The sequence below is a fragment of the Schistocerca piceifrons genome, chromosome 8 (assembly GCF_021461385.2).
Source record: "Schistocerca piceifrons isolate TAMUIC-IGC-003096 chromosome 8, iqSchPice1.1, whole genome shotgun sequence".
NCBI classification, from domain to species: domain Eukaryota; kingdom Metazoa; phylum Arthropoda; class Insecta; order Orthoptera; family Acrididae; genus Schistocerca; species Schistocerca piceifrons.
The window spans coordinates 36546499-36557740 of NC_060145.1; the positions used below are offsets into that span (position 1 = coordinate 36546499).

At 43.3% G+C, this 11242-nt stretch overlaps 1 protein-coding gene across 1 annotated transcript; it reads right to left on the reverse strand.

Moving 5' to 3' along the window:
* Window positions 1–285: 285 nt before the first annotated feature.
* On the reverse strand, window positions 286–10251 carry LOC124711346. Its single transcript, XM_047241384.1, has 2 exons — window positions 10097–10251; window positions 286–740 (listed from the first exon to the last, which is right to left on the reverse strand). The coding sequence occupies exons 1-2, from the start codon at window positions 10103–10105 to the stop codon at window positions 402–404; spliced, it is 348 nt and encodes a 115-aa protein (XP_047097340.1). The 5' UTR covers window positions 10106–10251; the 3' UTR covers window positions 286–401.
* Window positions 10252–11242: the final 991 nt, after the last annotated feature.

Here is an 11242-nt window from a genome sequence, read left to right on the forward strand (position 1 = left end):
GGTTAAAATGGCTCTGAGCACTACGGGACTTAACATCTGAGGTCATCAGTCCCCTAGAACTTATAACTACTTAAACCAAACTAACCTAAGGACAAAACACACATGCATGCCCAAGGCAGGATTCGAACCTGCGACCATAGCGGTCACGCAGTTCGAGCGCCTAGATCCGCTCGGCCACAACCGCCGGCTCTTCCATTGTGGTTTGCCCAGTATATTTAGCGGCGAAGTAACGAAAAAAATAATTAATATGCTAGCACCTGATATGAATGAGTGAGTAATTCGATGTAGTAGTGCTAGGAATGTATTTATTGAGGCCATAAAAGTTGGGGGTACAAGACTAAATTCAGATGCAGGCAGTGATAGTTGACAGCAGCAGGTGAACGGCATCGTCGGTCAGCGGGCTAGATCTTCTGGATGGGCAGGTGTCCGTACGGGGCGGCGATGACGGCGGGGGCGGCGGCGCCGGGCACGATGGCCTGCGGCAGCGCGTACTGCAGGCCGGGCACCTGCAGCGGCACCACCGGCGCCTGCACGGCGGGCACGATGGGCGCCGGCACCAGCGGGCCCGGGTACTGGCGCGACTCGTGCACCGTGTACGCGAAGTTGCCGCCGGAGCGCTGCTGCATCACCGTCGACGTCACGGCCGCGCCCGTGCCCGGGTCCATCTGCGACGAGCGCTCCTCCACCATGACCGGCACCGCCGAGGCGGCGGCCACCACCAGCAGCGCGAGGGCGGCGAGCTGTGGGCAGCGCGTGGCACGTGAGTAGGGTCAGTACGGCAGGAACCCGGGAAATGCGAATGAGAAGTAGAGAAAATGTCTGTGGGAGGGAGATGGAGTTTGTAACTAAGCCACAGGGTGGGAATAGTACAAACAGAAATCCAGAAAACGAGTGAGAAGAAAACTGAGTTTGTAACTAAGCAATAGAGTGGAACCAGTACTAGCAGGAATACAGGAGATGTGTATGGGAGGTAGATGGAGTTTGTAACTAAGCAACAGGGTGGGAATAGTACAAGCACAAATCCAGAAAATGAGTGAGAAGAAAATGGGGTTTGTAACTAAGCAACAGAGTGGAAGCAGTACTAACAGAAATACAGGAAATGTGTATGGGAGGTAGATGGAGTTTGTAACTAAGCAACAGCGTGGGAATAGTACAAGCAGAAATCCAGAAAATGAGTGAGAAGAAAATGGAGTTTGTAACTAAGCAATAGAGTGGAACCAGTACTAGCAGAAATACAGGAAATGCGTACAGGATGTAGATGGAGTTTGTAACTAAGAAACAGGGTAGGAGTAGTAAAAGCAGAAGTCCAGGATTCTGTGTGGGAGGCGGATAGAGCACGTACCTAATCAATTGAGTAGGAGCAGTACAAGGGGAAATTCAGTAAATTGGTTTATATGTAGTTGCATAAGTATCTGTTGTCAAGGTGAAGTTCAAATATCCACACTCCAATGGGAGCGATTCCACCAGAAATTCAGTGCGAATAATTCTTTACTTTAAAGCTCATGACTGGAGTGGAGGTGCTGTCTAGAACTCAGGACATGACTGGAAATGAAGAGAAAGTATGTATGCATTTTAAAGAGTGTGTCAGATGGAGGTAGTGTTTAGAACTACTTTTAATTTTCAAGATGAAAAATTGAAGGAAGTAACTGCAAACCAATTGACGAGAATGGTGTGATCAAAAGGAATGGTAATAATAATAATAATAATAATAATAATAATTATTATTATTATTATTATTATTATAATGACAAAATAATAAGCACAACAACATTATCAGTGTGTCGAATTGTCATAAACGAAACTCAAAAGAAAGCAGAGCAAGTGAATATTGCCGTTAAAAGAATGTGTGTGAGAAAGAAAGTGGAATTTAGATCATGTATTACTCAACTTACATCCTGAAAAATGAAGAAGTGGAAAAACTAAGACCAGAAAATTGCCTATAAGTGTGATAATCTTTAAAATTTTGATTTTACTCTTCACTTGTTTTCGTTGCGTAAATGATTGCAATAGAGAGATCCATTATGTTTCGGGACAAAAAAGTAATTAAAAAAATCCTTTATTTCGACTGCTTTAATTAAAAAGTCTTTCTAACTCCGTGCCATCGTCAGTGGCTCGTTATCTGATATCTTAAGAAGTATGTGGGAAACAACAATAACGAATAAGTATCCACACTCCAACAACCAAATTCTACACTGTACATTCCAATTAAAGCACAGTTTTCGTATCTTTTGCTAAACAATAATGTTTTTGGAGATGACTATCTATTGAACCCCATCAGATGTTCTATTATCACATTTGTGAACTAGTGGATTCGCAAACAGTTGCATGTGAACCCGATACTCTAGGTTAGCATAGAGTATTTCAACAGATTAGACGAAAGCTTGGTTGTATGGGACAATGACAGCTTGCGAATTTGGTTCCTACTCTCACACAATTTAGATTCCCGTTTAAACCCATTGCCGAGTGAATATTAAGACGTAACTACAAAAATAAAATGTGTTGATTTCTGACGCTTTAAACACAGAATTCACACTAAAAAACACAGTTTCGAAGCCAGTTCTGTGCGTTGTCATATTTCCGTAAAAATAATTAAAAGCAAAAAATAGGAAATTTGTGGTAAAGTCTTATGGGACCAAACTGCTGAGGTCATCGGTCCCTAAGCTTACCCACTACTTAATCTCACTTAAACTAATTTATGCTAAGGACAACACACACACCCATGCCCAAGGGAGGACTCGAACCTCCGCGCTGCTTATTAAAAGCAGATAAAGCTTATCCATAATGGATATTTTAGAACCCGTGTCTATTAATTGAATGCAAGTTTGTAAAACTGCAACCAGTCTTTTATGAACAGTTATTTGTTATCCCATAAGCCGGTTTTCGAATCTTTTCAGGTTCATCTTCAGATGGTTTTCTGGAAGTTACATATGTATATTTATATTCATTTCCATGTAACCAGGCAAAAAAAATCATCTCTCTCGCCCCTACCCGGTTTTTTTAAAGTTTTATTGCATTCAGAAATTTGCAAGTGTGACTGCATCGTTCATAAGCGTATTCGAATACATAGGACTACACGACTTCATGGAACTGGTAACAGTGCAGTATTAGACATAGACGTTGCATAAATCGAAGGGTGAGGTTCTAAAATATTGAACGATTTGTAATATACCTTCTGACTTAAGTTACAAGCGAAATTCGAATGAGACAGTCAGAGCAATTTTAGAGAATTTGATTTTTTTTTCCTTTTTTTCTTCTTGTGCTGGCCACAATCTACATGTCACACGTCTTAATACGGCTTCGTAGAGGTAACTAAAAATTGTTAAAATGGCATGATACACCAGAGTTGCGTGAGCGATTCTGATGTTTTGTTCCGTAATCTGAATTCAAAGTCGCTAGCAATTCTTGAACTTGTCCTCGCGAGGCTGAGACATAGGCAGTCAGTCTTTACAGTAAGCAGAGTTACTTGGTCACGCCGCGAATCAAACCCAGATCCACCTCTGACAGCTGGAGTAATTTAAGGCTGTTTATAAGTGATTTTTATGGAGTGTAATGCGGTGCAAAATCTTAAATATCCGTGAAATACAGAAGGTTCATTTCTGACCTGTCAGGTGCGATCAGTTCACAGACATAACTGAATCTCTCTATTCGTAAGAGTGTGATTGAACGACTTCCTCTTTTATACGTCCATATTCTTGGCACTAACAGTTATCGTATCGTGCATTTGTTGAAGAAAAATAAACTTCCAGTATATCTTGTGTAGCTAGTGGTTACCCCTTCGGCTGTGATACTAAACATATCGTACACCGAGTCATATTCCTATGGATTGGAGCGCTATGTTCTGTAGTTTTTGCCGTATCACATCTAGCTTTCTTTGGTTATGGATTTTCCACACACTTGACCCGTTGCGGGACTACAGCTTTCAGTATATGAAACCGGAAACGTTGTAGGGGAACGGCGCTTAGCAATCAAAAGAGTCGAAATTGGTTGGTTAAAACTGGACTTTGTTAAATCAGACTGTGTCACCATGAAAGTCTTTAACTTATTCGGTGCAAAAGAAGGCAGGAATCGTGAGAAGCTAACTGAAATGATACTGTTTTTATTCATTGAAATGTAAGTAACGTACAGTAACTTTTTCGCTGCTGCTAAATCATGAAAATCAAGGGGAAGACTTGACATGTTATACGAGTTCTGGGGAAACAGCGTACAAGTTGCTGATGTGATGTTCTCTACTATGCTACGCCAGTTTTAGGAGGTCTGATAGGTAATATCAAAGGAGTTTTGATACACGGTGGCAAGATCGAAACAGCTCCCTATAAGAAAGAGGAAAATATTACAGACGCTCAATGAGAAAAAGCCATTTGAGCAAGGGTTATTCAAAGGAAGACGGTGCAACCTTCCGTCGAACCCATGATGCATCTCACGCAAGGACCCTAAGAACAAGATAGGAATAGTTATGTTGTGTGCAAATACATTTAACCGTATTGGGTATTATTGACAGCTTCAGCTGAATTTTGGCAGTATTTAATCCATGACATACCGTCTTTTAGCTGTGTTTTGTATTAGTCGGACAAAGAATGTTGGGATAATAGATTGCGAGATTTACGGTTCTAATGTTTTAATCATATGTCACCAGAAGATATGGCCTTAATGCCACGGAACCGGTAGTGGTACAGTAATGAAGGACCAACATGCAGCTGAAGCGGTTATTAATACCCAAGAGGAATACTCATAGCTGTGGTTCCCCCACCTACAAGGTTGTCTACATTTACCCGCGTCTTTGTACACCTAATGAATATGAAGGAAAGATGATTAAAGTTTAACGTCAGTGATATGTTGAAGACAAACTGCAGTTCTCATGAAAGCGAATACACCGTCTTGCAGGGTGGTTATGATTAAACTTCCACTACTTGAGAGGGTACCATGAAAAACAAGTGATCGTAAGACAACGGAACTAAGTGGAAGAATTTTTATGGACATGCAGAAGAGAAATAACGAATAACCTGTCGAGGGAACCAAATTATAGTTTCCACATGAGAGGGAAACATATGTTACTTGTGTACCATATTTACTTTCCAGGTTGCGAACATTTCTCAGCGTGACGTGTATCTGCATCCGCGACAGCGTGGATCCGCACAAGAGACATAATTTCACACTCGTTCGCAGCACTCATGGAAATGTTCAGCTGTCGTGACACAGGCTGTTCACTGCTTCAGTATCGCACATGACGTCCAGCATTCTCAGCAATGGTAACTGAAACTTCTTCAATTTGTGGTGCAGTTGGCCGTCGACCCCTCCCAAGCGCAGTTCCCTAATCGTAAGTTAATTCGAAATTCAGAATCATGTACATCCACAGTGCGCAACGAGGACCTCTCCGTATTACTTTAATGCGTAGGTATTTGCGCAAAGCACAACAATTCTTTTGATAAAGAAACTTCACATGTAAAACCTTGTTCGGGCCCATGTTGACTGTCTGCAAAATGGTTCAAATGGCTCTCAGCACTATGGGGCTTAACTTCTGAGGTCATCAGTCCCCTAGAACGTAGAACTACTTAAACCTAACCAACCTAAGGACATCACACACACCCATGCCCGAGGCGGGATTCGAACCTGCGACCGTAGCGGTCGCGTGGTTCCAGACTGTAGCACCAGAACCGCTCGGCCACCCCGGTCGGCGACTGTCTGCGATTTTAACGCATACTGATGCTTGCGTTTCAATGCTATGTCGCGTTACCAGCACCCGTGAATAACCTTAAGTCATGACTAACGCTACGAAAAACACAAAACCTGCAGCGCACAGTCTGAACATCATTTCCATGAAGTTAGACACCCATACGGTAAATCATTTTCTTTTTACACTGGCTCATGGAGCGAAAGTTTAAACTATAACCAAAATATATATACATCAGGTGTAAGTAGGCTGTTTATGTTTTCTCTATGTAAGTAGGCTGTTTATGTTTTCTCTATGTAAGTAGGCTGTTTAGGTTTTTTTATGGTAACGCCACCTCTGTATGAAAATCACTGGCTGTGCTGTGTGCAGTCTGTGGCTGCTTTGCATTGTTGTAATACTCGCCATTGTAGTGTTAGGCAGCTGGATGTGAACAGCGCGTAGCGTTGCGCAGTTGGAGGTGAGCCGCCAGCAGTGGTGGATGTGGGGAGAGAGATGGCGGAGATTTGTAATTTGTCATGAACTGCTATATTTATATATGATGATATCAAGTAGTTTGAATCTTTCATTTAGCTGGCAGTAGTGGCGCTCGCTGTATTGCAGTAGCTTGAGCAGCGAAGATTTTTGTGAGGTAAGTGATTTGTGAAAGGTATAGTTTAATGTTAGTCAGGGCCATTCTTTTGTAGGGATTTTTGAAAGTCAGATTGCGTTGCGCTAAAAAAAAAAAAATATTGTGTATCAGTTTAAGGACAGTCGTGTATAATTGTACAAAGGGGACGTTTCACAGGGTCACTGTGCTCTATTAACGGCAAAGGCCAGAGAGTGGCTAATATCACTGTGAAGTACCATCTCCCATGAGCTATGAAGTGGGGTGGGTTGCGTAACATATTCGCAGGTGTATTTTTCACGACATCATATATAAAGCAAGTCACTTTCTTGCTTTCGCTGTTGTCTTTTATTCTGTAAATAAGCACTCTATTTCTCTTCTAAGCAATCAGCTCATTTCGACCGCTTTGGCCTTATCAAACTACGTCCCAATAAAAACTACTTGGCTTATATTCCAAACATCAAAGTAGATAGCGTGTAATGAAGTGCGTAAGAGTTTCACACAACCACAGTAGATATCGGCACAACTGTGAATGGTGGGAAGTCCGTATGTGAAATGCGTCCCATTTATTTTAAGGCTTTTACAACGCCATTAAGGTTTCCACTTCACTAGTTACGTATACGAGTTTTAATTTGTTGTATATGTTGGCACAGTGACACGAACTGTCTTTTTTGGATTCAGACTTGTTCCATTCACGCACGGTACTTGTTGACAAATGCAATGCCAACTTTACTTTTCGTCTTAGTTTTTCCGGTAGTGTTGGTTATCTGCTGACGCTAAGACACAGCAGTACGGATAGCTTTAGTTATCAACCGTTGTTCAGTACGCACCTCTTGTACGGCATCGCTGAATGCAGTGCAACAGCTGCACAACGATGCCATGCTGAGCTGCTTCTGCAACGATAGCAAACCCACCACGATATTTCTGTATCTGTTTATGGGTGACTGCAAGAAACCGGACCCTCTCGTATCAGAATAGAAGAAACCGCTGGCTATCTGACTGTTCCCAAGGCATTTTCACAGACACAAAGGTAACTGGGATAACAAACGGAATAAGTCATTTTTCTTGACTCCAGCTACACACTGCAAAAGCGAAATCGCAAATCTCAGATGCAGAGAGGCTAGGATACTTAGATCTACTAAAAATAAAATGAAGTATAATGTGTCTTTACTCATAAAATAACAGCCCCCGGAGGAAAATTTCTTCGTTTACGTACGATTACGCAATGAGGGTACTAAGTAGAATACAGAAATTTGAAAACAGACGTTTCCTACTCTGGAGGAATCAGCATGGGTCTCGAAAAAGACGATCGTGTGAAACCCAGCTCCCGCTATCGTCCACGAGACTCAGAGCACCATAGACACGGGTTCCCAGGTTTTCTTGACTTCCACAAGACGTTTGATACAGTTCCTCACACAAAGTAAGAGCATATGGACTATCAAACCAATTGTGTGATTGGATTGAAGAGTTCCTAGATAACAGAACGCAGCATGGCATTCTCAATGGAGAGAAGTCTTCCGAAGTAAGAGTGATTTCAGGTGTGACGCAGGGGAGTGTGGTAAGACTGTTGCTATTCACAATATATACAAATTACCATGTGGATAACATCGGAAGTTCACTGAGGTTTTTTGCGGATGATGCTGCAGTATATTGTGAGGTTGTAACAATGGAAAATAGTGCTGTATTGCAGGAGGATTTGCAACGAATTGACGCATGGTGCAGGGAATGGCAACGGAATTTCAATGTAGACAAGTGTAATGTGCTGCGAATACATAGGAAGAAAGATCCCTTATCATTTAGCTACAATATAGCAGGTCAGCAACTAGAAGGAGTTAATTCCATAAATTATCTGGGAGTACGCATTAGGAGTGATTTAAAATGGAATGATCATATAAAGTTGACCGTCGGTAAAGCAGATACCAGACTGAGGCTCATTGGAAGTATTGTAAGGAAACGCAGTCAGAAAACCAAGTAAGTAGGTTACAATACACATGTTCGCCCACTGCTTGAATAGTGCTCACCGGTGTGGGATCCGTACCAGGGTTGATAGAAGAGGTAGAGACGATCCAACGGAGAGCAGCGCGCTTCGTTACAGGATCATTTAGTAATCGCGAAAGCGTTACGGAGATGACAGATAAACTCCAGTGGAAGACTCTTCAAGAGAGACTCTCAGTAGCTCGGTACGGGCTTTTGTTGAAGTTTCGAGAACATACGTTCACCGAGGAGTCAAGCTATATGTTGTTTACTCCTACGTATATCTCGCAAAGAGACTATGAGGATAAAATGAGAGAAATTAGAGCCCACACAGAGGCATACCGAGAATCTTTCTTTCCACGAACAATACGGGACTGGAATACAAGGGAGAACCGATAAAGGTACTCAAAGTACCCTTCGTCACCGTCAAGTGGCTTGCGGAGTATGGATGTAGATGTTTTGAGAAATGGTCACTCCAGTAGCTTATGAGGTGTGAACAGTAGGCGGAGGAAGTTTTTACAGGAAAAAAAATGTCTTTGTAAAGAGGTAGTAAGCAAATGAGTAGGAGGTTGCAAAATCATGTTTTTTGAGTGATGAAAGTGTATGTATGTGTGTGTGTGTGTGTGTGTGTGTTTTGCAGGGGTGAGGGTAGGAGAGGTGGGAAGAACACCCTGAAATGGAAAGGAAAAGGAGTATTCGCCAGCAGCTGGAAGGGTAGGTAGAACTTTTTGCCGAATTATAGTCATTTAAATGGACGGCGTTTAATGTCTCCTTGCCACCGGATGTTGAAATATGTTGCTGTAAGGTAGAAGAATGCCAAAAATTCAGTCGCAACAGAGTACGGGGCTGGAGAATGGGGTATGACACTGAAGGTCGGCTAGAATTAGTTAGCGGAAGATAGTTTGTCTATCAGATCAGAAATTTACAGGGTGGTCAATTGATAGAGACCGGGCCAAATATCTCATGAAATAAGCATCAAACGAAAAAACTACAAAGAAGAAACTCGTCTAACTTGAAGGGGGAAACCAGATGGCACTGTGGTTGGCCCGCTAGATGGCGCTGCCATAGGCCAAACGGATATCAACTGGTTTTTAAAAAATAGGAACCCTCTTTTTTTATTACTTATTCGTGTAGTACGTAAAGAAATATGAATTTTTTAGTTGGACCACTTTTTTGGCTTTGTGATAGATGGCCTGCAATAGTCACAAACATATAAGTACGTGGTAATACGTAACATTCCGCCAGTGCGGGCGATATTTCCTTTGTGATACATTACTCGTGTTAAAATGGACCGTTTACCAATTGCGGAAAAGGTCGATATCGTGTTGATGTATGATTATTGTGATGAAAATGCCCAACGGGCGTGTGCTATGTATGCTGCTCGGTATCCTCGATGACATCATCCAAGTGTCCGGACCGTACTACACGAATAAGTAATAAAAAATTGGGGTTCCTATTTTAAAAAACGCAGTTGATATCCATTTGTCCTATGGCAGCGCCATCTAGCGGGCCAACCATAGCGCCATCTGGTTTCCCCCTTCAAGATAGACAAGTTTCGTACTTTGTAGTTATTTCGTTTGACGCTTATTTCGTGTGATATTAGGCCAGGTCACGTTCAATGGACCACCCTGTATATCCCGGGTGTTGGTATGAGACAGTACAAGTTTGCGGTTGTCAACTGATTCATGCATCCCATTAGGGCGGCTGAACAATAAGCAATCGAGTTTTTGAATGCAAAGCGACTGGAAAAAAAATCAGTTAATAAATACGATGAACAAGAAAAACTTCGTTTTTTCGTTAGTGCACGTAATCCTTCGTTCCACTGAGGGGCCTGAAGCGCTGCTACTCACCTTGAACATGACGGAGCAGATAGGTTTGTCGTCGGTGCTGAGGGACTGACTACCGGCGCCGGGGTCGCGTCCGTGTACTTATAGGTGGCTGTGCCCTGGCGCAGCCAGTTCAAGGCCAGCCGCAGGGCAGGGTGGCTGCACCACCTGGCCGGCGGTGCCAACAAGAAGAGCGGGTCGCCGCTTCCAGAAGCCGCCTCTGGCTGCCTTTAGCGGATCCTGGCCGCCGCCGCAGCTGACGGCGTCGCAGGACAAAACAAAGACGTACCCTCCCTCTAGGGAAGAAGCTCACGACCTGCTTGCTCAACACTGCCAGGCCCGCGGTGGTAAACGTCTCCAGACAACTCTACTGCGCTGCAGGACGCACGTGGACTCGCAATCAGCTAAGGGGGACACTGACTCAGTCCAGCAGTTACTACTGAAATGAATATACACTACTGGCCATTAAAATTGCCACACCAAGAAGAAATACAGATGATAAACGGGTATTCATTGGACAAATATATTATACTAGAACTGACATGTGATTACATTTTCACGCAATTTGGGTGCATACATCTTGAGAAATCAGTACCCAGAACAACCACTTCTGGCCGTAATAACGGCCTTGATACGCCTGGGCATTGAGTCAAACAGAGCTTGGATGGCATGTACAGGTACAGCTGCCCATGCAGCTTCAGCACGATACCACAGTTCATCAACAGTAGTGGCTGGCGTATTGTGACGAGCCAGTTGCTCGGGCACTATTGGCCTGACGTTTTCGATTGGTGAGAGATCCGGAGAATGTGCTGGCCAGCAGTCGAACATTTTCTGTATCGAGAAAGGCCCGTGCAGGACTTGCAACATGCGGTCGTGCATTATCCTGCTGAAAAGTAGGGTTTTGCAGGGATCGAATGAAGGGTAGAGCCACAGGTCGTAACACATCTGAATTTTAACGTCGACTGTTCAAAGTGCTGTCAGTGTGAGCAAGAGGTGACCGAGACGTGTAACCTATGGCAGGCACTCCATACCATCACGCCGGGTGATACTCCAGTATGGCGATGACGAATACACGCTTCCAATGTGCGTTCACCGCGATGTCGCCAAACATGGATGCGGCCATCACGATGCTATTAACAGAACCTGGATTCATCCGAAAAAATGACGTTT